The 27,500-nt window shown below is 45.9% G+C and overlaps 1 protein-coding gene across 9 annotated transcripts in view; it reads left to right on the top strand.

Moving 5' to 3' along the window:
* LOC124007448 (dachshund homolog 2-like) overlaps positions 1-27,500 on the top strand; it is a 297,240-nt gene that overhangs the window by 108,167 nt on the left and 161,573 nt on the right. For all 9 annotated transcript variants that reach the window (XM_046318018.1, XM_046318016.1, XM_046318021.1 and 6 more), the window contains exon 2: positions 17,009-17,133. In XM_046318018.1, coding sequence (XP_046173974.1) covers positions 17,009-17,133 — 125 coding nt within the window. The remainder of the gene's footprint in view (positions 1-17,008; positions 17,134-27,500) is intronic.

Here is a 27,500-nt window from a genome sequence, read left to right as displayed (position 1 = left end):
GGTCTGCTTAGAGGGTTGCTTAGCGGTCTGCTTAGTGGTCTGCTTAGTGGTCTGCTTAGTGGTCTGCTTAGTGTTCTGCTTAGTGGCTTGCTTAGTGGTCTGCTTAGTGGTCTGCTTATTGGCCTGCTTAGTGGTCTGCTTAGTGGTCTGCTAGTGGTCTACTTAGAGGGTTGCTTAGTGGTCTGCTTAGTGGTCTGCTTAGTGGTCTGCTTAGTGGCTTTCTCAGTGGCCTGCTTAGTGGTCTGCTTAGTGGCCTGCTTAGTGGTCTGCTTAGTGGTCTGTTAGTGGTCTGCATAGTGGCCTGCTTAGTGGTCTGCTTAGTGGACTGCTTAGAGGCCTGCATAGTGGTCTGCTTAGTGGTTGCTTAGGGGTCTGCATAGTGGCCTGCATAGTGGCTTGCATAGTGGCGGACTGGCTCTCTGATGCACACCCAGTCAGCAGCTTGGCTAATCAGCAGAACACCAGGAAGGGGTGGAGCTATCAATGAGGTAAAACCTGTCTCCCATGTCGCCTTTGACTGGATAAATAATCATTAAATATGCAGGCCTCATTAACTATTGACGAGGCCAATGTGAAGAGACGCTCCAATAGAGTAGAGGAATCCTCCCTGAGCTGCGACTTCTGCCTCGCCTCCCGGGCTCTGTGTTTGTCTCTTTTTGTGTTTGTTTGGGAGCTCAGGTCCTCATCACCTTCCACAGTGTGCATGTCAGACAACCACCTATCAGGATAATGGGACTAGGGCCTGAGTCTGAGTCTGGATTGGCTGTCAGAAGGCCTAGTCACAGCCACAGCTCTCATTCTGCTGGGCCCTCTTCTTAATATGACACATGTACAATAGACTGCTCTAATCCCACTGATATTGAATTGCTTCAGACTAGAGGTCGACTGATACCGATACCGATTATTGGAGGACCAAAAAAAAGCCGAAACCGATTAATCGGACAATTTTTAAAATTGATTTGTAATAATGACAATTACAACAATACTGAATGAACTCTTATTTTAACTTAATATAATACATCAATAAAATCAATTTAGTTTTGTTCAATTTGGTTTAAATAATGCAAAAACAAAGTGTTGGAGAAGAATGTAAAAGTGTAATATGTGCCATGTAAGAAAGCTAACGTTTAAGTTCCTTGCTCAGAACATGAGAACATATGACAGCTGGTGGTTCCTTTTAACATGAGTCTTCAATATTCCCAGTTAAGAAGTTTTAGGTTGTAGTTATTATAGGAATTATAGGACTATTTCTCTCTATACCATTTGTATTTCATGTACCTTTGACTATTGGATGTTCTTATAGGCACTATAGTATTGCCAGCCTAATCTCGGGAGTTGATAGGCTTGAAATCATGAACAGCGCTTTGCTTCAAGCATTGCTAAGAACTGCTGGCAAACGCAGGAAAGTGCTGTTTCAATGAATGCTTACGAGCCTGCTGCTGCCTACCACCGCTCAGTCAGACTGCTCTATCAAATCATAGACTTAGTTATAACATAATAACACACAGAAATACGAGCCTTAGGTCATTAATATGGTCGAATCCGGAAACTATCATCTTGAAAACAAGACGTTTATGCTTTCAGTGAAATACGGAACCGTTCCGTATTTTATCTAACGGGTGGCATCCATTAGTCTAAATATTCCTGTTACATTGCACAACCTTTAATGTTATTTCATTATTACGTAAAATTCTGGCAAATTAGGTGGCCCAAACTGTTGCATATACACTGACTCCGCTTGCAATGCACGCAAGAGAAGTGAGAGAGAAGAGAAGTGCTAACCTGGATTTATTTTAGCTAAATATGCAGGTTTTAAAATATATACTTATGTGTATTGATTTTAAGAAAGGCATTGATGTTTATGGTTAAGTACACATTGGAGCAAAGATACGCACCGCACCGATTATATGCAATGCAGGACACGCTAGATAAACTAGTAATATCATCAACCATGTGTAGTTAACTAGTGATTAGGATTGATTGATTGTTTTTTATAAGAAAAGTTCAATGCTAGCTAGCAACTTACCTTGGCTTACTGCATTCGTGTAACAGGCAGGCTCCTTGTGAGGCAGGTGGTTAGAGCGTTGGACTAGTTAACTGATCCCCCGAGCGGACAAGGTGGAAATCTGTCGTTCTGCCCTTGAACAGGCAGTTAACCCACTGTTCCTAGGCCGTCATTGAAAATAAGAATGTGTTCTTAACTGACTTAAATAAAGGTGAAAACTTGAAATCGGCCGATTAATCGGTCGACCTCTACTCTACTTGAATAGCTGATGAAATGATTAAAGATGCCTCCAGCATATGAATGGTGTGACCTTGACTCTGCTGTATTTCTAGTTCCACGTGTAGTATTCAGGAGACTGAGCTCACATCAGATGATTCCTTTACCCTGGTGTTGCTGGGTAAAATTAAACTGCTTTCAAAAGCCTGTAAACTAATATTCACGCAGTTGATTAGATTTTGATGTCAAAACATATGTATTGTTAACCTATTGTTCTGTGGACAGAGAAAAGATGACCGTCTATATGACTCCTAAAACTGTAGAGACAGTCCATGGCTATCTAGAACTGTGTTGTTGACTGACACGCCTGCCTTGAGGCCTTATTCCAACGGACAGTTTATGTGAGCTGGTACAGCACGTAGATGGCCGTAGTCTATCCCTCTAGTCAGGAGTCCTGGCTGACACACTACATCTAATCACGTTAGTTTGTCACATGCGCCGAATATATTTACATCATTTAGCAGACGCTCTTATACAGACCAACTTACAGGAACAGGTAGGGTTGAGTGTCTTGGTCAACGGCACATTGACACGTGACACATTGACACATTGACACCTAGTAGAGTTTATAAAGACCTGCTCTATATCGCTGCATGTTACTAGAGTTTATAAAGACCTGCTCTGTATCGCTGTATGTTACTAGAGTTTATAAAGACCTGTTCTATATCTCTGTATGTTACTAGAGTTTATAAAGACCTGCTCTATATCGCTGCATGTTACTAGAGTTTATAAAGACCTGCTCTGTATCGCTGCATGTTACTAGAGTTTATAAAGACCTGCTCTGTATCGCTGTATGTTACTAGAGTTTATAAAGACCTGCTCTATATCGCTGCATGTTACTAGAGTTTATAAAGACCTGCTCTGTATCGCTGTATGTTACTAGAGTTTATAAAGACCTGCTCTATATCGCTGCATGTTACTAGAGTTTATAAAGACCTGCTCTATATCGCTGTATGTTACTAGAGTTTATAAAGACCTGCTCTATATCGCTGCATGTTACTAGAGTTTATAAAGACCTGCTCTATATCGCTGCATGTTACTAGAGTTTATAAAGACCTGCTCTATATCGCTGTATGTTACTAGAGTTTATAAAGACCTGCTCTATATCGCTGCATGTTACTAGAGTTTATAAAGACCTGCTCTATATCGCTGTATGTTACTAGAGTTTATAAAGACCTGCTCTATATCGCTGCATGTTACTAGAGTTTATAAAGACCTGCTCTATATCGCTGTATGTTACTAGAGTTTATAAAGACCTGCTCTATATCGCTGCATGTTACTAGAGTTTATAAAGACCTGCTCTATATCGCTGCATGTTACTAGAGTTTATAAAGACCTGCTCTATATCGCTGTATGTTACTAGAGTTTATAAAGACCTGCTCTATATCGCTGCATGTTACTAGAGTTTATAAAGACCTGCTCTATATCGCTGTATGTTACTAGAGTTTATAAAGACCTGCTCTATATCGCTGCATGTTACTAGAGTTTATAAAAACTTGCTCTATATCGCTGCATGTTACTAGAGTTTATAAAGACCTGCTCTATATCGCTGTATGTTACTAGAGTTTAGAAAGACCTGCTCTATATCGCTGCATGTTACTAGAGTTTATAAAGACCTGCTCTATATCGCTGTATGTTACTAGAGTTTAGAAAGACCTGCTCTATATCGCTGCATGTTACTAGAGTTTATAAAGACCTGCTCTATATCGCTGTATGTTAATAGAGTTTATAAAGACCTGCTCTATATCTTATTTTTCTTCTAATTTGTATTTTACTGTCCTGCCAAATGTCTTGTTTATGGTAAAGTCCTAGAGATGATTTGAAGAAGTTATCGTAATAAATTGTCATTCCTATGCGGAATCAAACTAAAGCGCAATGCTCAAGAATTTGTGTGCCAACGCTCTCTTAACATTCTTCCTTCCTATACCTTTGGAGCAAGGGTAGGGGTTAACGGGGGTCATTGATCAATAATAATCCAATACTTGATACAGTATAAACATTACGTTACAAATTGCTTTCTCGGGTTACATGCATTGCCCAGCTAGCAGTTTTTCATATGTGGGATGGGCATAGGGAGGTTTTATATATGTGGGATGGGCATAGGAAGGTTTTATATATGTGGGATGGGCATAGGGAGGTTTTATATATGTGGGATGGGCATAGGGAGGTTTTATATATGTGGGATGGGCATAGGGAGGTTTTTATATATGTGGGATGGGCATAGGGAGGTTTTATATATGTGGGATGGGCATAGGGAGGTTTTATATATGGATGGGATGGGCATAGGGAGGTTTTATATATGTGGGATGGGCATAGGGAGGTTTTATATATGTGGGATGGGCATAGGGAGGTTTTATATATGTGGGATGGGCATAGGGAGGTTTTATATATGTGGGATGGGCATAGGGAGGTTTTATATATGTGGGATGGGCATAGGGAGGTTTTATATATGTGGGATGGGCATAGGGAGGTTTTATATATGTGGGATGGGCATAGGGAGGTTTTATATATGTGGGATGGGCATAGGGAGGTTTTATATATGTGGGATGGGCATAGGGAGGTTTTATATATGTGGGATGGGCATAGGGAGGTTTTATATATGTGGGATGGGCATAGGGAGCTTTTATATATGTGGGATGGGCATAGGGAGGTTTTATATATGTGGGATGGGCATAGGGAGGTTTTATATATGTGGGATGGGCATAGGGAGGTTTTATATATGTGGAATGGGCAAAGGGAGGTTTCAGCAGTTTGAGTTGAGTGTGTGGCCATATGGAGACTGACTTCTTCTGGGCATCAATGGGTCGGCCCCACCTCTCCCTCTCTCCGTCTCTCTCACTGTCTTTCCCTCGTTCTCACTGTGCTGGCACACTGGCAGCCTCTCTCTCCCTGGGATATGCAGGCCTCTCAAACATGAGTAATTGATGAATTGTATGCAATATGCAAATGTGAATGCATAAATCTCCTGACTGACAGCTTAATTTATGTGAGCCTTTAAGAATGCAGGATTAGATTTTAATTAAATATCTTCAAAGGCACCCTGACTTGTACATTTTTTTTTGCAGTCTGCCATCTTCGTTGCTGTTAAAACAATTTCCCATTTAACATTTTAGAAATCAGATTTTTGTTAGGCCCGTTCTCCAACCACTTTACACTGTCCCCACCACCACCAGCCTCCACAAGTTTGCGTCAGACAAATGTCTTTGTTTGAAGTTAACACAAGTGGTTAGTGCACCATGTTGCCATCCACTCACAACAAAGCTCTCCACTCTCTGGCTTTTGTCATTGAGAAGAGTGGGTGGAGTCATCAGTCATAATGAGAGGATGTTCTTCCTGGAGTAGCAGGTTAACCCAGGCTCTGGCTCAGGCCCCATCCTGTATTGTCGCTGCAAGACGAGCAGGTATCTGATTACTTTGAATATTTAATTAACCGGTTTGAAAAATGTCAAGGGCACGTTTGCGACATTTTTGTTTGGACTAGAAATTGCTTAGTAACCCACTTTAAGTCGTCTCCAGGAGAGGCAGTGATGCCGCCTGAGAGTTGAGGGTAATGATTGGACGAGAGCATTGCCAGAGTTTTTCTTTTCTGATGAGTGAAACGTGCGGGAACGTGTGAATGACTTTTCACAGCCATCTGTTCCTTCTGCCCGGTGGAATCCTCTAAGGGCGTGTGTGTGTGTGTGTGTGTGTGTGTGTGTGTGTGTGTGTGTGTGTGTGTGTGTGTGTGTGTGTGTGTGTGTGTGTGTGTGTGTGTGTGTGTGTGTGTGTGTGTGTGTGTGTGTGTGTGTGTGTGTGTGTGTGTGTGAGTGCGTGCGTGCGTGCGTGCGTGTGTGCGTTTGTGTGTGTGTGTGTGTGTGTGTGTGCGTGCGTGTGCGTGCGTGCGTGCGTGCGTGCGTGTGTGTGTGTGTGTGTGTGTGTGTGTGTGTGTGTGTGTGTGTGTGTGTGTGTGTGTGTGTGTGTGTGTGTGTGTGTGTGTGTGTGTGTGTGTGTGTGTGTGTGCCTTTGCTTCAGAGAGGGTCAAACATGGAGGTGCATAGCAGCTGGAATGGGTATTATGCCCACCAATGAGGCTGTTTGTGGTTCAGTATTCCCGGTCGGAGTGAGTGCATCTGGATGTGAGGGGAGATGCTCTGCAGTACCACCTAGCTGACTCCTAGTGCATGGTGGACAGGGGGAACATGTGGGCTTGTAAATCATATTCAGCATTTCTACATTCTTTTTTTGTAAATATGGAGAAGTAAACGCTGTTAGGAAACGTAACACTTTCACTACTGCAAAAATATAGAAGTCAAGTATTTAATCCCAAAACATTGTCTTTGTAATTACATAAATCATTTGGAGCAATATAAAATCAATCCACAGTTTGATTGAATATCAGCAGAAGTTTCTAACTCCATGGCTGAAGCAGAGCATAAAGGTTCACACAGGACATGGAGGGACCGGGCTCTGCAGAACTCTATTGATCTACAGTGTATCTCATTTAGGCCCTTTGTTGCAATGGGACATTTGATGCAGATTCTGCTCTGGGACATTTGAGGACCAGCCCCTGCTGCTCTTGGAAAGTCAGGAACACACTGCTCAGTTAAAGGAGCCCCAGCCCCTGCTCAGGAACACACTGCTCAGTTAAAGTGAAGCCCCTGCTGCCCGCTTGGAAAGAGTGTCAGGAACACACTGCTCAGTTAAAGTGAAGCCCCTGCTGCCCGCTTGGAAAGAGTGTCAGGAACACACTGCTCAGTTAAAGTGAAGCCCCTGCTGCCCGCTTGGAAAGAGTGTCAGGAACACACTGCTCAGTTAAAGTGAAGCCCCTGCTGCCCACTTGGAAAGAGTGTCAGGAACACACTGCTCAGTTAAAGTGAAGCCCCTGCTGCCCGCTTGGAAAGAGTGTCAGGAACACACTGCTCAGTTAAAGTGAAGCCCCTGCTGCCCGCTTGGAAAGAGTGTCAGGAACACACTGCTCAGTTAAAGTGAAGCCCCTGCTGCCCGCTTGGAAAGAGTGTCAGGAACACACTGCTCAGTTAAAGTGGGGCCAAATAGGAAAATAGTTCCAGTCTCCTGAGGGAAAAGGCCAAGTTGGCACACAATCGCCCCGCAAAAGAAATGACACGGGTGAGCGAGAGGGGAATAAGTCGGCCACTCCAGACAACAACAAAGAAGGACCATTTCTTTACTTCCATTCCTTTACTTCAACAATCAGCTATGTGTATGGAAAACAACCCACCCTCCAAAGGAAGCCCCCTCTCATTTAAGACGTTGAAGGAAACGTCTGGTTAATCTGCTCAAAAGGTTTCAACAGTGTTTTATAAATCCCCTTCCTCTCCGGAAGTTTCCACACGTTATCGGAACGTTCTGGTTATTAATGGGTTCTCAAGAGACTCTCTTTTTGAGGGACACAAACCAAACATAACATTCTCATAATTTGGTTTATGCATTATTAGGCCCCTAAGAAAGTAGAGTAGTTTGCAAATTATAGTGCAGTTTGTTTTAAACAAATATAAACTTCCCTGTAATGTTATGGCAAAATGGTGGCCAATTTGATTAAAGGGTAATTTATTTAAGTATGACATTAATTGCACTGAGCACATCAGAAACATTTAATTGTCATTTTAGCTAATTATCTTCTCTCCAGTGAATTAGTCTCATCTTCAGTATCAGGTGTTCCGCTTATGTCATCATCGTTTACCATTGTGATGGAAGACACAGGTGGAAGGGACCTCCGTTTTCCTATAAGCCATAAATGACAAGACAGAATATATGAATACCGTATCTGAAGTAGTTCTTTCTGTGTCATATAACAGTAGGCCTGCACTGTATTACAACACCCTGGTCTGTGACTTTACTGTAGAGGTGGTTGTTCCTGCACTTCTGGGCAGTTAGACAAATTACTACCCCGTAATGTTGTCTCCATGGCAACAGTAACTGATGACCTAATAAATACCTTTATCGCATTTTGAAGTTAATTACAACACTTGGACATGTAAGGCCGGCTTATGTAGTCACATCTATTCATTCTCTATTATTGTAAAGTCTATGCATACTCCTAGAAAATGTTAAGGGCCAAGGTAACTCAAGGACAAAAATAAACAATCCCACCCTCCCCCCAACAAAAAAAGATTGTATGTGAGTATGTACAGGATATCTGAATATGAATGTACTCGGTACTCAGCAAACCCAATCATCTTTAATGTATGAAAATGAAATAAGCAAAGACTGAAAACCCGGAACCTCCATAGTGGCTTAATTACACTGTTTAAAAACTGTGGGCCCTGCTCTATGGTGAGCTGACAGGACCCTGCTCTATGGTGGCCTGACAGGACCCTGCTCTATGGTGGCCTGACAGGACCCTGCTCTATGGTGAGCTGACATGACCCTGCTCTATGGTGAGCTGACAGGATCCTGCTCTATGGTGAGCTGACAGGACCCTGCTCTATGGTGAGCTGACAGGACCCTTCTCTATGGTGAGCTGACAGGACCCTGCTCTATGGTGGCCTGACAGGACCCTGCCATATGGTGGCCTGACAGGACCCTGCTCTATGGTGAGCTGATAGGACCCTGCTCTATGGTGAGCTGACAGGATCCTGCTCTATGGTGAGCTGACAGGACCCTGCTCTATGGTGGCCTGACAGGACCCTGCTCTATGGTGGCCTGACAGGACCCTGCTCTATGGTGAGCTGACATGACCCTGCTCTATGGTGAGCTGACAGGATCCTGCTCTATGGTGAGCTGACAGGACCCTGCTCTATGGTGAGCTGACAGGACCCTTCTCTATGGTGAGCTGACAGGACCCTGCTCTATGGTGGCCTGACAGGACCCTGCCATATGGTGGCCTGACAGGACCCTGCTCTATGGTGAGCTGATAGGACCCTGCTCTATGGTGAGCTGACAGGATCCTGCTCTATGGTGAGCTGACAGGACCCTGCTCTATGGTGAGCTGACAGGACCCTTCTCTATGGTGAGCTGACAGGACCCTGCTCTATGGTGAGCTGACAGGACCCTGCTCTATGGTGAGCTGACAGGACCCTGCTCTATGGTGAGCTGACAGGACCCTGCTCTATGGTGAGGTGACAGGACCCTGCTCTATGGTGGCCTGACAGGACCCTGCTCTATGGTGGCCTGACAGGACCCTGCTCTATGGTGAGCTGACAGGACCCAGCTCTATGGTGAGCTGACAGGACCCTGCTCTATGGTGGCCTGACAGGACCCTGCTCTATGGTGGCCTGACAGGACCCTGCTCTATGGTGGCCTGACAGGACCCTGCTCTATGGTAAGCTGACAGGACCCTGCTCTATGGTGGCCTGACAGGACCCTGCTCTATGGTAAGCTGACAGGACCCTGCTCTATGGTGGCCTGACAGGACCCTGCTCTATGGTGAGCTGACAGGACCCTGCTCTATGTTGAGCTGACAGGACCCTGCTCTATGGTGAGCTGACAGGACCCTGCTCTATGGTGGCCTGACAGGACCCTGCTCTATGGTGAGCTGACAGGACCCTGCTCTATGGTGAGCTGACAGGACCCTGCTCTATGGTGAGCTGACAGGACCCTGCTCTATGGTGAGCTGACAGGACCCTGCTCTATGGTGAGGTGACAGGACCCTGCTCTATGGTGGCCTGACAGGACCCTGCTCTATGGTGGCCTGACAGGACCCTGCTCTATGGTGGCCTGACAGGACCCTGCTCTATGGTGAGCTGACAGGACCCTGCTCTATGGTGAGCTGACAGGACCCTGCTCTATGGTGAGCTGACAGGACCCTGCTCTATGGTGGCCTGACAGGACCCTGCTCTATGGTGAGCTGACAGGATCCTGTGATTCATGTTGAGTTCTCTTTTTGCTTTCTTCTTTTTACACGCTTGGCTGTTCATAGTTTTTAATTAGATTAGTAAAGTGACAATTGTGAGTGCTGTGCAATTTCTATGGAACGGGGTGAAGGGGGTTGAGGGTGAGTGCAGAAGGGGTTGTGATCATTGCTGCCACCTCCCTGGTGTAACAGATTGAGGGTCACATGAAGTTTATCATCGATTGGAATTGCAGGCCAGTCAATAGAGAATATTGCACACAGTGGAGTACTGTAGCAGAGCTCCCTAGTTCTGCTGTGCTGTAGCAGAGCTCCTAGTTCTGCCGTACTGTAGCAGAGCTCCTAGTTCTACTGTACTGTAGCAGAGCTCCCTAGTTCTGCTGTGCTGTAGCAGAGCTCCTAGTTCTGCCGTACTGTAGCAGAGCTCCTAGTTCTACTGTACTGTAGCAGAGCTCCTTGTTCTGCCGTACTGTAGCAGAGCTCCTAGTTCTGCTGTACTGTAGCAGAGCTCCTAGTTCTACTGTACTGTAGCAGAGCTCCCTAGTTCTGCTGTACTGTAGCAGAGCTCCTAGTTCTGCTGTGCTGTAGCAGAGCTCCTAGTTCTGCTGTACTGTAGCAGAGCTCCTAGTTCTGCTGTACTGTAGCAGAGCTCCTAGTTCTGCTGTACTGTAGCAGAGCTCACTAGTTCTGTCGTACTGTAGCAGTTCAGTCACTTTCGGTAATCTGGGTCATTTTTTGTGGAAGACCAATAAACTGTTCCTTGAAAAAACACCTCATGTTCAGGGCTGTGTAACTGACCCAGGTCAATAAGTTACTATTTTATCAAAATAAAAAAAGTTTTTAAGTTACTTTATTTTCTATTGAGGTGAGTGACTCCTCCAACTCTAGAGTCCTTGGCTCCTCTGACTGTGAATGTTCAGGTGAATCATACTTAAAACAAAATAAACTGGCCAGAGAAAAGAGAAGAACAAGACATTAAAGGGGAATGAACAAACAGCTGAATCGAAATGGACTGTTGTGGCAGCTTGTGAGTGAATGCCTTTGTGTTGAACAGAGAGAGTGGGGCACGGCGAACGAGAGAGAGAGAGAGACGGACGCTTCACAGCGAATGGGCTTTGTTCTAATGGCAACACTCTGTTTGGAACACTGATAAGAGCCTTCCATTTGTCTCTCCAAGGTTTTTTTCTTTCTGTCCTCTGTTCTCCGTTCAAGTCTTCTCTGCGTCTTTTGTACTTTAAAGCGGCTCCCAGGCCAGCCAAGTGTAGTGGCATCTGGAGTATCTAGTGCATCTTTTTCAACCACGTCTCTGAAGACGACTCTGATTTGTTCCCATATTGAACACCCCCCCCCCCCCTTTTTACTTGTATGCTGATTGCTCTGTGGTCTTGCTTGTGTTTGTAGCCATTGCAATATTAATGAAATACAGAATGAGGCAACAACACAGCGTTTTTGTTGTTGTTATTGTTCCTGGACGCTGGCCAATGGTATACAGCGCTGGAATTAGCATTTTTCTTTTCAAGACCCCCCCCCCCCCCCCTATAGCCTACTTCATTCAGCCTGTCACATACATGTCTGTCTCTGCGACAGAAACACCCTATCAGTCCAGTACACTCTTTAAGAGTCTACTGTTAGGAAGTGAGGAAGGGCGTGTGTGTGTGAGGGGTTATGTAACGTAAGGAACGGTTTGACTAGCTTCTCACTTCCTGACCCCAGAGGGAAGGAATCTCAATCTGATGTTACAGCGTCAGGTACCAAACCCTGAAACAATGTGCCTGAATGCTGGCGACCCCTTATCAGATATGGCCTTGCTTGAATATGCTATGTCCCCTGTGCACTTCAAGGCATATGTGTTTGAGGTGATTATTATCAAGCTTTTGTGTGTGTCCTGTGTTATCAGTGGAGAGGATCTCTGTCTACCTGCTGTCTCTGTCTAATCCCCCCAGAGTGGGACGGGGACGGGGGGGAAGGGAGGACGAGCGTACAGGAGGATGAGGGGACGGGAGGATGAGGGGACGGGAGGATGGGGGACAGGAGGACGAGGGGACGGGAGGATGGGGGGACGGGAGGATGGGGGACAGGAGGACGAGGGGACGGGAGGATGGGGGGACAGGAGGACAAGGGGACGGGAGGATGGGGGGACGGGGGGACGAAGGGATGGGGTGATGGGAGGACGAGGGGACGGGAGGATGGGGGATGGGAGGACGAAGGGATGGGGTGATGGGAGGACGAGGGGACAGAAGGATGAGGGGACGGTAGGAAGAGGAGACGGGAGGATGGGGGGACAGGAGGACGAGGGGACAGGAGGACTAGGGGACAGAAGGATGGGGGGACAGGAGGATGAGGGGATGGGAGGAAGGGGGTCGGGAGGACGAGGGGACGGGAGGATGGGGGGACGGGAGGATGGGGGACAGGAGGATGAGGGGACGGGAGGAGGGGTTGGGAGGACGAGAGGACGGGAGGATGGGGGGATGGGAGGACGAAGGGATGGGGGACAGGAGGACGAGGGGACAGAAGGATGAGGGGACGGAAGGATGAGGGGACGGTAGGAAGAGGGGACGGGAGGATGGGGGAATGGGAGGACGAGGGGACGGGAGGATGGGGGGATGGGAGGACGAGGGGACGGGAGGATGGGGGATGGGAGGACGAGGGGACGGGAGGATGGGGGACGGGAGGAAGAGGGGACGGAAGGATGGGGGATGGGAGGAAGAGGGGACGGGAGGATAGGGAGATGGGAGGATGGGGGATGGGAGGACGAGGGGTCGGGAGGATGGGGGACAGGAGGAAGAGGGGACGGGAGGATGGGAGGACGAGGGGATGGGAGGATGGGGGATGGGAGGACGAGGCGACGGGAGGATGGGGGTTGGGAGGACGAGGGGACGGGAGGATGGGGGATGGGAGGACGAGGGGACAGAAGGATGAGGGGACGGGAGGAAGAGGGGACGGGACGGCGAGGTGACAGGAGGAAGGGGGTCGGGGTACAGGAGGACGAGGGGACGGGGGGACAGGAGGACGGGGGACAGGAGGATGAGGGGATGGGGGACCGGAGGACGAGGAGACGGGGGGACAGGAGGATGAGGGGACGGGGGACAGGAGGACGAGGGGACGGGGGGACAGGAGGACGGGGGGACAGGAGGACGAGGGGACGGGGGGACAGGAGGACAAGGGATGGGGGACAGGAGGAGGACGAGGGGACGGGGGACAGGAGGACGGGGGGACAGGAGGACGGGGGACAGGAGGAAGAGGGGACGGAGGGACAGGAGGATGAGGGGATGGGGGACAGGAGGACGAGGGGATGGAGGACAGGAGGACGAGGGGACGAGGGGACAGGAGGAAGAGGGGACGGGGGAAGGGGGTCGGGGTACAGGAGGACGAGGGGACGGGGGGACAGGAGGACGGGGGACAGGAGGATGAGGGGATGGGGGGACCGGAGGACGAGGAGACGGGGGACAGGAGGATGAGGGAACGGGGGACAGGAGGACGAGGGGACGGGGGATAGGAGGACGGGGGGACAGGAGGACGAGGGGACGGGGGACAGGAGGAAGAGGGGACGGGGGGACAGGAGGACAAGGGGATGGGGGACAGGAGGACGAGGGGACGGGGGACAGGAGGACGGGGGACAGGAGAACGGGGGGACAGGAGGAAGAGGGGACAGAGGGACAGGAGGATGAGGGGATGGGGGACAGGAGGACGAGGGGATGGAGGACAGGAGGATGAGGGGACGAGGGGACAGGAGGAAGAGGGGACGGGGGACAGGAAGACGAGGGGATGGGGGGACCGGAGGACGAGGGGACGGGGGACAGGAGGAAGAGGGGGCGGGGGACAGGAAGACGAGGGGATGAGGGGACCGGAGGACAGGGGGAGAGGAGGACGAGGGGACGGGGGGACAGGAGGATGAGGGGATGGGGGACCGGAGGACGAGGGGACGGGGGGACAGGAGGACGAGGGGACGGGGGGACGGGGGACAGGAGGACGAGGGGACGGGGGACAGGAGGACGAGGGGACGGGGGACAGGAGGACGGGGGGACAGGAGGATGAGGGGACGGGGGGACAGGAGGAAGAGGGGACGGGGGGACAGGAGGAAGAGGGGGCGGGAGACAGGAGGACGGGGGGACAGGAGGAAGAGGGGACGGAGGGACAGGAGGATGAGGGGATGGGGGGACAGGAGGACGAGGGGATGGAGGACAGGAGGACGAGGGGATGGGGGGACAGGAGGAAGAGGGGACGGGGGACAGGAAGACGAGGGGATGGGGGGACCGGCGGACGAGGGGACGGGGGGACAGGAAGACGAGGGGATGGGGGGACCGGAGGACGAGGAGACGGGGGTACAGGAGGACGAGGGGACGGGAGGATGGGGGGGGTGACAAACATATGTTGGTGTGAGTGACGAGAGGAGGTGACTAATATTGTTAAGGTCTTATGAGGCTTCAAATATCTGAAAAAGAAGGAATAACATTGTGGGGTTTTATAGGCTTGTCGAGTGTGTTTCACATAAGTATGAAATATGACCAGCGCAACAATAATTAATAGAAATTAGACTGGAAATATCTGAATTTCTTTCATTTTTAGATGTCTTTTTTTTTTTCATCTTTATTTAACCAGGTAGGCCAGTTGAGAACAAGTTCTCATTTACAACTGCGACCGGGCCAAGATAAAGCAAAGCAGTGCGACACAAACAACAACATAGAGTTACACATGGAATAAACAAGCGTAGAGTCAATAATTCAATAGAAAAAAAAGAAAGTCTATATACAGTGTGTGCAAATGGCGTGAGGAGGTAAGGCAAGGAATTGGCCATAGTAGCGAAGTAATTACAGTTTAGCAAATGAACACTGGAGTGATAGATGAGCAGATGATGATGTGCAATTAGAAATGCTGGTGTGCAAAAGAGCAGAAAGGTAAATAAAAACAATATAGGGATAGAATGAGGCGGGAGGTAGATTGGGTGGGTCATTTACAGATGGACTATGTACAGCTGCAGTGATCGGTTCGCTGCTCAGATATCTGATGTTTAACGTTAGTGAGGGAAATATAAGTCTCCAGCTTCAGCGATTTTTGCAATTCGTTCCAGTCGTTGGCAGCAGAGAACTGGATGGAAAGGCAGCCAAATTTGATGTTGACTTTGCGGATGACCAGTGAGATATACATGCTGGAGCGAATACTACGGGTGGGTGTTGTTATCGTGACCGGTGATAAGGCGGAGCTTTACCTAGCAAAGACTTATAGATGACCTGGAGCCTGTGGGTCTGGCGACGAATATGTAGCAAGGGCCAGCCGACTAGAGCATACAGGTCAAGGTGGTGGGTGGTATAAGGGGCTTTGGTGACAAAACGGATGGCACTGTGATAGACTGCATCCAGTTTGCTGAATAGAGTATTGGAAGCTATTTTGTAAATGACATCGCAGAAGTTGAGGATTGGTAGGATAGTCAGTTTTACGAGGGTATGTTTGGCGGCGTGAGTGAAGAGGGCTTTGTTGCGAAATAGGAAGTTGATTCTTGATTTGATTTTAGATTGGAGATGTTTAATTGGAGTCTGGAAGGAGAGTTTACAGTCTAGCCAGACACCTAGGTACTTATAGATGTCCACATATTCTAGGTTACAACCGTCCAGGGGAGTGACGCTAGTCCGGCGGGCGGGTGCAGCGAACGGTTGAAAAACATGCATTTGGTTTTACTAGCATTTAAGAGCAGTTGAAGGCCACGGAAGGAGAGTTGTGTGGCATTTAAGCTTGTCTGGAGGTTAGTTAACACAGTGTCCAAAGAAGGGCCAGATGTTTACAGAATGGTGTCGTCTGCGTAGAGGTGGATCAGGGAATCACCCGCAGCAAGAGTGACATCGTTGATATATACAGAGAAAATAGTCAGCCCGAGAATTGAACCCTCTGCTACCCCCATAGAGACTGCCAGAGGTCCGGACAACAGGCCCTCTGATTTCACAAACTGAACTCTGTCTGATAAGTAGTTGGTGAACCAGGCGAGGCAATCATTTGAGAAACCAAGGCTTTTGAGTCTGCCGATAAGGATACTGTGATTGACAGAGTCGAAAGCCTTGGCCAGGTCGATGAAGACGGCGGCACAGTATTGTCTTTTATCGATGCGGTTATGATATCGTTTAGTACCTTGAGCGTGGCTGAGGTGCACCAGTGACCAGCTCGGAAACCGGATTGCACAGCGGAGAAGGTACGGTGGAATTCGAAATGGTTGGTGGTCTCTTTATTAACTTAGCTTTCGAAGACTTTAGAAAGGCAGGGCAGGATGGATATAGGTCTGCAACAGTTTGGGTCTAGAGTGTCACCCCCTTTGAAGAGGGGGATGACCGCGGCAGCAGATTGTCTATCCCAGCTGATTTTTAAGGGTCCAGGTTTTGCAGCTCTTTCAGAACATCGGCTATCTAGATTTGGGTGAAGGAGAAACTGGGGAGGCTTGAGCGAGTAGCTGCGGGGGGTACGGAGCTGTTGGCCGGGGTTGGGGTAGCCAGGAGGAAAGTATTGGCCAGGGTTGGGGTATCCAGGAGGAAAGTATTGGCCAGGGTTGGGGTAGCCAGGAGGAAAGTATTGGCCAGGGTTGGGGTAGCCAGGAGGAAAGTATTGGCCAGGGTTGGGGTAGCCAGGAGGAAAGTATTGTCATTAATGTATCATTTCCATCTCTTAGTGTCTACATTTACATTTACATTTAAGTCATTTAGCAGACGCTCTTATCCAGAGCGACTTACAAATTGGTGCATTCACCTTATGACATCTATTGTTGTCAATTTAAATGATAGCGAATGTGATACAATTTTCATATCACGCTTGCTACGTATGTTTACTACGTAAAGAGACTATGTGGTCTAAGTAAAATGTTTTTAAATAGTAGATCATTTTCTGTGTATTCACGGTGATCTCTCTCTCTCTCTCTCTCTTTCTCTCTCCCTCTCCTCCTTCTCTCCCTCTCTCTGCAGCTCCAGGCCTGGCCGACCACCCAAGCGTTCCCTGGGGGTAGCGATGCAGGAAAGCTCCAGGCTTCTTCCCCACAGTGTCCACGGCCTACTGTCTCCCGGCCTCCTCTCATCCATGTCGCCCGGAGGTAAGATCCCTCTCATCCATGTGCAGCCACATGCACACAACCATCAGTCCCAATAAGAAAAAAGGAATTTACCCTCCACCAGCCTAACCTCTACCTTCCATTAATTATGTATTTTAATGATGTATTTTGTTTGATAAAAAAATAGAGAGCCATCAGGTGTCCTATCCAAGAGACTTGGATTTATCACATTTTGATGAAAGCGATTCTGTTATCTTTTCCCTTGAGGTCCCTGTCTCTATTTCCAGGCGCCTTTCTTTCTCCTCTCCTCTCATCTCCACCCCCTGCTTCTGCAAATCAGCTCTTATTGATTTCCTCCTCTGTCCTTCACTGGTCACTACTGCTGCTCACACAGAGGTTACACTATTGGATTTCTGTAGCCTTTTCTCACACAGGCATTTGCTCTCCCGCTCTCTCGCTCTCTCTTTCCTTCTCTCTCTCTCTCTCTCCTTCCTTCCTTCCTTCCTTCCTTCCTTCCTTCCTTCCTTCCTTCCTTCCTTCCTTCCTTCCTCCCCCCCCTCTCTCTCTCTCTCTCTCTCTCTCTCTCTCCCTCCCTCTCTCTCTCTCTCCCTCTCTCTCTCATATTCCCTTTTCAGTCTCTATCTCTGTTGTTGCTGTAGGCTTTTCCTTCTCCTTTCTCCTCTTAATATAATTGCAATATGATGGAATCTATTTGATAAAGCTAACGTTGTTGCATAAACACAATGCCTGTCTCTATGCTGTGTTTGCATGTGTCTATTGGAAAGTGTACCTACAGCAAACTACAGGTTCTGTCTTGTTAAGAACTTTTGACATTTTCTCTCTAAATTGCTGATGGTGGCGGTTTAGTCCTCACGATGGCCAGCAAGGATATTGATCTGTGCAGACGAGTAGTCTGAGCAGTCAGTTAGCCATGCTAGTGATTGATTTAAGATTACTGTTATTATTATCCTCCCCTGCAGTGGGTGGTGGGCCTTCTTTAAAATGCACATGAAAATCATTTACATTTGGTATCATCTCGGTGCATCAGTGTAAAACTCAACTCAGGCAGTAGAGTTGTTGTCTGCCTGTCTGTCAGATGACTCGACTCAGTTAGATACTAGTAGACAAGTAGTCTTATCTTTCAATATGAACATGTAGTTTAATGAGATAATTAAGTACAACCTTTAATTATTTTGATACTATTATTTTTACCTTTATATATGTTTATATATATATATGTATATATGTTTATTTAGATATCTTTATATGTTTATTTAGATATGTTTATATGTTTATTTAGATATGTTTATATGTTTATTTAGATATGTATATATGTTTATATGTTTATTTAGATATGTTTATATGTTTATATGTTTATTTAGATATGTTTATATGTTTATTTAGATATGTTTATATGTATATATGTTTATTTAGATATGTTTATATGTTTATATGTTTATTTAGATATGTATATATGTATATATGTTTATTTAGATATGTTTATATGTTTATTTAGATATGTATATATGTTTATATGTATTTATGTTTATTTAGATATGTTTATATGTTTATTTAGATATGTATATATGTTTATATGTATATATGTTTATTTAGATATCTTTATATGTTTATTTAGATATGTTTATATGTTTATTTAGATATGTTTATATGTTTATTTAGATATGTATATATGTTTATTTAGATATGTTTATATGTTTATATGTTTATTTAGATATGTTTATATGTTTATATGTTTATTTAGATATGTTTATATGTTTATTTAGATATGTATATATGTTTATATGTTTATTCAGATATGTATATATGTTTATATGTTTATATGTTTATTTAGATATGTTTATATGTTTATTTAGATATGTTTATATGTTTATATGTTTATTTAGATATGTATATATGTTTATATGTTTATTCAGATATGTATATATGTTTATATGTTTATTCAGATATGTATATATGTTTATATGTATATATGTTTATTTAGATATGTTTATATGTTTATTTAGATATGTTTATATGTTTATTTAGATATGTATATATGTTTATATGTTTATTTAGATATGTATATATGTTTATATGTATATATGTTTATTTAGATATGTTTATATGTTTATTTAGATATGTTTATATGTTTATTTAGATATGTATATATGTTTATATGTATATATGTTTATTTAGATATCTTTATATGTTTATTTAGATATCTTTATATGTTTATTTAGATATCTTTATATGTTTATTTAGATATGTTTATATGTTTATTTAGATATGTATATATGTAGATATGTATATATGTTTATTTAGATATGTAGATATGTATATATGTTTATTTAGATATGTTTATATGTTTATTTAGATATGTTTATATGTATATATGTTTATTTAGATATCTTTATATGTTTATTTAGATATGTTTATATGTTTATTTAGATATGTTTATATGTTTATTTAGATATGTATATATGTTTATTTAGATATGTTTATATGTTTCTATGTTTATTTAGATATGTTTCTATGTTTATTTAGATATCTTTATATGTTTATTTAGATATGTAGATATGTTTATTTAGATATCTTTATATGTTTATTTAGATATGTTTATATGTTTATTTAGATATGTTTATATGTTTATTTAGATATGTATATATGTTTATTTAGATATGTTTATATGTTTATATGTTTATTTAGATATGTTTATATGTTTATTTAGATATGTTTATATGTTTATATGTTTATTTAGATATGTATATATGTTTATATGTTTATTCAGATATGTATATATGTTTATATGTTTATATGTTTATTTAGATATGTTTATATGTTTATATGTTTATATGTTTATATGTTTATTTAGATATGTTTATATGTTTATATGTTTATTCAGATATGTATATATGTTTATATGTTTATATGTTTATTTAGATATGTATATATGTTTATTTAGATATGTTTATATGTTTATATGTTTATTTAGATATGTTTATATGTTTATTTAGATATGTTTATATGTTTATTTAGATATGTTTATATGTTTATTTAGATATGTTTATATGTTTATTTAGATATGTATATATGTTTATATGTTTATTTAGATATGTATATATGTTTATATGTTTATTTAGATATGTATATATGTTTATTTAGATATGTTTATATGTTTATTTAGATATGTTTATATGTTTATTTAGATATGTTTATATGTTTATTTAGATATGTACGGCAGACATCAAATAGCAGATTTGTATCGGAGTTGTCATTCAGGTATTAGCAACCATTTGTGTTGTCGTTATCATGTCATTTGTGAATTGTCTATACAAATGAGTAAGCTTTACCCCCCCCCGTGGAGGGAGTAGGAGTATTGAGTTGAGCAAGAGCAAATCTAACATGTTGTGAGCTTTGTTGGAGCGTTTGGTTTCCTGGAATGCTGTTGACAGAAACATCATAAGCCCCTGGCACTCCAGAGAGGGGAGGAGCTCCAACAACAGGCTTCAGGATTCCATCCTCACACCACAGTACAGTCATCATGTACAACATGACTGCCGTTGCTGACTATAGTACTGGACACAGAAGCAACCCTGGTCAGGGGGAGATTGAGAGATAGATAGATGAAGTGTGTGTGTATGGTCCACATCTGACAAAGGTGTTCAGTTTAAATCCATATTTTCTCCCCTGTCAACGTCCTCATGCAGGCAGTCATGAAACCGCTCCATCTCTCTCTCCCTCTCTCTCTCTCTCTCTCTCTCTCCCTCCCTCCCTCCCCTCCCTCTCTCTCTCCCTCTCTCTCTCTCCCTCTCCCACTCGCTCTTTCTCCCTCTCTCCCTCTTTCTCTCTCTCCCTCTCCCACTCGCTCTCTCTCTCTCTCTCTCTCTCTCTCTCTCTCTCTCTCTCTCTCTCTCTCTCTCTCTCTCTCTCTCTCTCTCTCTCTCTCTCTCTCTCCCACTCTCCCTATCTCCCCCTCTCTCTCTCTCTCTCTCTCTCTCTCTCTCTCTCTCTCTCTCTCTCTCTCTCTCTCTCTCTCTCTCTCTGTCTCTCTCTCTGTATGTGGCTGAAAACAAACTCGGCCCTTCCGGGGGGGGGGATGAGGTAGGTAGATAGATGGGCTGTTTACAGATGGGCTATGTACAGGTGCAGTGATATGTGAGCTGCTCTGACAGCTGGCGCTTAAAGCTAGTGAGGGAGATATGAGTCTCCAGCTTCAGAGATTTTTGCAGTTTGTTCCAGTCATTGGCAGCAGAGAACTGGAAGGAAAGATGACCAAAGGAGGAATTGGCTTTGGGGGTGACCAGTGAGATATACCTGCTGGAGTGCGTGCTACGAGTGGGTGCTGCTATGGTGACCAGTGAGCTGAGATGAGGCGGGGCTTTACCTAGCAGAGACTTGTAGATAACATGTAGCCAGTGGGTTTGGCGACGAGTATGAAGCGAGGGCCAACCAAAAAGACAGTACAGGTCGCAATGGTGGGTAGTGTGTGTTGGAGGCTATTTTATAGATGACATCACCGAAGTTGAGGATCAGTAGGATGGTCAGTTTTACGAGGGTTTCTTTGGCAGCATGAGTGAAGGATGCTTTGTTGCGATATAGGAAGCCGATTCAGGATTTAATTTTTGATTGGAGATGCTTAATGTGAGTCTGGAAAGAGAGTTTACAGTCTAACCAGACACCTAGGTATTTGTAGTTGTCCACGTATTCTATGTCAGAGCCGTCCAGTGTAGTGATGCTGGATGGGCGAGCAGGTGCGGGCAGTGATCTGTTGAATAGCATGCATTTCATTTTACTTGCATTTAAGAGCAGTTGAAGGCCACGGAAGGAGAGTTGTATGGCATTGAAGCTCGTCTGGAGGTTAGTTAACACAGTGTCCAAAGAGGGGCCATAAGTATACAGAATGGTGTCGTCTGCGTAGAGGTGTATCAGAGAATCACAAGCAGCAAGAGCGACATCATTGATGTATACAGAGAAGACTGTTGGCCCGAGGATTGAACCCTGTGACACCCCCATAGAGACTGCCAGAGGTCTGGACAACAGCCCCTCCGATTTGACACACTGAACTCTGTCTGAGAAGTAGTTGGTAAACCAGGCCAGGCAAACATTTGAGAAACCAAGGCTGTCGAGTCTGCCAATAAGAATGTGATGATTGACAGAGTCGAAAGCCTTGGCCAGGTCGATGAATACGGCTGCACAGTAATGTCTCTTATCGATGGTGGTTATGATGTCATTTAGAACCTTGAGCGTGGCTGAGGTGCACCCATGACCAGCTCTGAAACCAGATTGCATAGTGGAGAAGGTACGGTTGGACTCGAAATGGTCGGTAATCTGTTTGTTAACTTGGCCTTCGAAGACCTTAGAAAGACAGGGTAGGATAGATACAGGTCTGTAGCAGTTCGGGTCTAGAGTGTCACCCCATTTGAAGAGGGGGATGACCGCGGCAGCTTTGCAAACTTTAATGGGGGTTGCAACAATTTCAGCAGATAATTTTAGAAAGAGAAATGGTGGGAGCTTTGGCGGATTGCTGTGGAGGGTGCCAGGCAGACCGGGGTAGCCAGGTCGAAAACATGGCCAGCAGTAGAGAAATGCTTATTGAAATTCTTAAAATATAGTGGATTTATCGGTGGTGACAGTGTTTCCTAGCCTCAGAGCAGTGGGCAGCTGGGAGGAGGTGCCCTTATTCTCCATGGACTTTACAGTGTCCCAGAACGTTTGGGAGTTAGTACTACAGGATGCAAATTTCTGTTTGAAAAAGCTAGCCTTAGCTTTCCTAACTGCCTGTGTATATTTGTTCCAAACTTCCCAGAAAAGTTGCATATCGCGGGGGATATTCCATGCTAATGCAGAACTCCACAGGATGTTTTTGAGCTGGTCAAGGGCAGACAGGTCTGGAGTGAACCAAGGACTATATCTATTCCTAGTTCAACATTTTTTTGAATGGGGAATGCTTATTTAAGATGTTGAGGAAGGCACTTTTAAAGAATATCCAGGCATCATCTACTGACGGGATGAGGTCAATGTCATTCCAGGATATCCTGGCCAGGTCGATTAGAAAGGCCTGCTCACAGAAGTGTTTTAGGGAGCGATTGACAGTGTGAGGGGTGATGGCTGAGATCTTGATTGAAAACAGCAGAGGTGTATTTGGAGGGCGAGTTAGTTAGGATGACATCTATGAGGGTGCCCGTGTTTACAGATTTGGAGTTGTACCTGGTAGGTTTATTGATAATTTGTGTGAGATTGAGGGCATCAAGCTTGGATTGTAGGGTGGCCGGGGTGTTAAACATGTCCCAGTTTAGGTCACCTAGTAGCACGAGCTCAAAAAATAGATGGGGGACAATCAATACACATATGGTATCAAGGGCACAGCTGGGGGCAGAGGGAGGTCTATAGCAAGCGGAAAAACAGTGAGAAAGGTGAATTTCTCAGAGAAAGGTGAATTGTTTCTGAAAAGGTGAATTTTTAGAAGTAGAAGCTCGAATTGTTTGGGTACAGACTTGGATAGTAATACAGAACTCTGCAGACTATCTTTGCAGTAGATTGCAACACCGCCCCCTTTGGCAGTTCTATCTTGGCGGAAAATGTTATAGTTAGCAATGGAGATTTCAGGGTTTTTGGTGGTTTTCCTAAGCCAGGATTCAGACACGGCTAAGACATCCGGGTTGGCAGAGTATGCTAAAGCAGTGAGTAAAACAAACTTAGGGAGGAGGCTTCTAATGTTAACATGCATGAAACCAAGGCTTTTACGGTTACAGAAGTCAACAAAGAGCACCTGGGGAGTGGGAGTGGATCTAGGCACTGCAGGACCTGGATTAACCTCCACATCACCAGAGGAACAGAGGAGAAGTAGGATAAGGGTACGGCTAAATGCTATACGAACTGGCCGTCTAGCACGTTCGGAACAGAGAGTAAAAGGAGCAGGTTTCTGGGCATGATAGCATAGATTCAAGGCATAGTGTGCAGACAAAGGTAAGGTGTGACGTGAGTACATTGGAGGTAAACCTAGGCATTGAGTAATAATGAGAGAGATTTCGTCTCTAGAGACGTTTAAACCAGGTGATGTCATCACATATGTAGGAGGTGGAACAACATGATTGGTTCAGGCACATTGAGCAGGGCTAGAGGATCTACAATGAAATAAGACAGTAATCACTAACCAGGACAATAATGGACGAGGCATATTGATATTAGAGAGAGGCATGCGTAGCCAAGTGAACATATGGGTCCAGTGAGTGGTTGGGCTGACTGGGGACATGGCTATTCAGACAGTTATCAGGCCGATGCTAACATGCTAACACTTTGTTGGCCGGGGCTAAACAAGCTAGCAGTTAGCAGACCGGGTTAGCAAGCAAGCAGTTAGTAGGGGCTAGCAGTTAGCATCCCGGGGAATGCAAGCTAGCAGTTAGCAGACCGGGGCTAGCAAGTTAGCCTATGGGGGACGTCATGATGTGGGTAAGTCTGTTTTTGCCTCTTCATGCGGTGACGTTGATAAACCAGTCGTGGAATTAGTAGGGTTCCAAGTAGCTCTAGGTAGCTAGCAGGTTAGCAGAATGGGCCTTCAGCGGACGTTGCGCCTGAGGGGCCTGTTGGAATCCTCGGGCAGATTATGTCAGTATTCCAGTCGTAGAGGATCGGCGGGGTTCCGTGCCCCATAGCCCAGGAGTGAGCCAGGAGATGGGCCTAGCTTGGGCTAGCCCCAGGCTAGTTGGTGCTGGCTCTGGAACGGAAACGTTAGCCAGGAGTAGTCAACCCGGTTTGCAGTTAGCTAGCTGTGATAATCCAGATGAAAAGGTTCAGAGTTTGTGGTAGGAATTCAGGAATATGGAGAGAAGAATAGGTCCGGTATGCTCTGGTTTGAAACGCGTTGTACGAACTGGCGAGAGCTTTCTGAGCTAAAGGTTAGCTGATGAACGATAGCAGTGGTTAGCTGACTGATAGCTGATAGCTAGTTAGCTAGATAGCTTCAGTTGAGGTATTGCAGTTCGGAGGTAAATATAAATACTTTAGGAAAAAAAAACAGATCCACAACACATTGGGTGAGGCGGGTTGCAGGAGAGTATTTTGAAGTTGAGGTTTAGGAAAAATATTAAAAAGATATCGACACACGGGACGAGACAAGAGAAAGACGTCTGACTGCTACGCCATCTTGGATTGGCAATGTTGCTCTGGAAGCGCAATGTTGTGCTGTTGTCTTACAGCATTGGGTCACTTTAACCTGGTTAAGACACGTGAGTGACCCCATTACAATATAGTCTCCTTACTGTAAATGGTAAAGCTAACCTTCTCCTGATGTCCTGGACCAGTGGTATTGCTCTCTGACTTCTCCCATAGTTCTGGACCAGTGGTATTGCTCTCTGACTTCTCCCATAGTTCTGGACCAGTGGTATTGCTCTCTGACTTCTCCCATAGTCCTGGACCAGTGGTATTGCTCTCTGACTTCTCCCATAGTTCTGGACCAGTGGTATTGCTCTCTGATTTCTCCCATAGTCCTGGACCAGTGGTATTGCCCTCAGACTTCTCCCATAGTCCTGGACCAGTGGTATTGCCCTCTGACCTCTCCTGACATCCTGGACCAGTGGTATTGCTCTCTGACTTCTCCCATAGTCCTGGACCAGTGGTATTGCTCTCTGACTTCTCCCATAGTTCTGGACCAGTGGTATTGCCCTCTGACTTCTCCCATAGCCCTGGATCAGTGGTATTGCCCTCTGACCTCTCCTGACATCCTGGATCAGTGGTATTGCTCAATGAACTCTCCTCAATCCTGCTCTATCAGCTGATTCTGTGTCAGTCTTGGCTATGTTTCCCAATTCTGTGTGTCGGCTCGGCTCGGCAGTCCCTCGCTCCATTCAGTCACCTGAAGGGGTTAAAGTCTGGGGATCTGTTTAGTGACATATGGGCTAGCCTTCGCACATGCTAACACAGGCCTTACACACACAAAAAGAGAGAGAGAGAAGGAGAGAGGGTGAGGGGGATATAGGGAGAGAGAGAGGGATTGATGGAGAGAGAGAGAGCAAGAGGGAGGGATAGGGCCAGACTGATGGTCTGTAAATCCCTCTGATAAAGAGTTGGGGCCATGAGACTCACGCTCGCCAACGCACAGAGCAGAATTAAAGTCCAGGCTTCGGCGTAGGTGGGTGGCCCCCAATCCGTATTTAATGAAGGATCTGTGGCGAAGGAGAGGGGGCTTTTCATTTGTATTTCCAGCAATCTGGCTCTCGGGAATGATCAGCATGGGCTCGGTTAATAAGGACAAGACTGTAAAAACAACTAAGTAATAATCAGAGACAGAGAGCCCAGAGACAGAGAGCCCAGAGACAGAGAGCCCAGAGACAGAGAGCCCAGTGGTACGGGGAGAAACGCTGCACGCAACGCAGAGCTAATCACTAAGCTCTTATTTGTATCCCTCTTTTAAAGGTAGGAATCAGCGCTTCTCTTGGATCCTTTATGCCCGACCTTCATTTTTCCTATTGATCTGCAAAGCAGAGACAAGTGGACAGGAAGGAGAACACACGCAGATCGCTGTTTCCTTTTCCTCTCAGGAATGGTGGATTGTCCCGTGGTGCAGATGACTAGTTCCTAATGAGCCTATGTTATGCACATCACTTCTCATTGTGACATTTAAACACACCTCCTGAGGTGGTAGATACTGAACACCCTACAAGGTTACCCCTGGCCCAAACCCACCCCTCAGACATCACCCTGGTATGACCCCACCCCTCAGACAGCACCATGGCCCGACCCCACCTCTTAGACAGTAACATGGTCCGACCCCACCTCTCAGACAGCAACATGGTCCGATCCCACCCTCAGACAGCAACATGACCCGACCCCACCTCTCAGACAGCAACATGGTCCGACCCCGCCCTCAGACAGCAAAATGACCCGACCCCACCTCTCAGACAGCAACATGGTCCGACCCCGCCCTCAGACAGCAACATGGCCCGACCCCACCCTCAGACAGCAACATGGTCCGACCCCACCTCTTAGACAGCAACATGGTCCGACCCCACCTCTCAGTCAGCAACATGGTCCGACCCCACCTCTCAGACAGCAACATGGTCCGACCCCACCTCTCAGACAGCAACATGGCCCGACCCCACCTCTCAGACAGCAACATGACCCGACACCACCCCTCAGACAGCAACATGGCCCGACCCCACCCCTCAGACAAAACCCTGGTCCGACCCCACCCCTCAGACAAAACCCTGGTCCGACCCCACCCTTCAGACAGCAACCTGGCCCGACCCCACCCCTCAGACAGCAACATGGCCCGACCCCGCCCCTCAGACAGCAACATGGTCCGACCCCACCTCTCAGACAGCAACCTGGCCCGACCCCGCCCCTCAAACAAAACCCTGGTCCGACCCAACCCCTCAGACAGCAACATGGCCCGACCCCGCCCCTCAGACAGC

This window comes from Oncorhynchus gorbuscha, linkage group LG20 (assembly GCF_021184085.1).
Source record: "Oncorhynchus gorbuscha isolate QuinsamMale2020 ecotype Even-year linkage group LG20, OgorEven_v1.0, whole genome shotgun sequence".
Lineage (NCBI taxonomy): Eukaryota > Metazoa > Chordata > Actinopteri > Salmoniformes > Salmonidae > Oncorhynchus > Oncorhynchus gorbuscha.
Note: the sequence above shows the minus strand (reverse complement) of the source record. Positions and strands in the feature narration are given on the sequence as shown.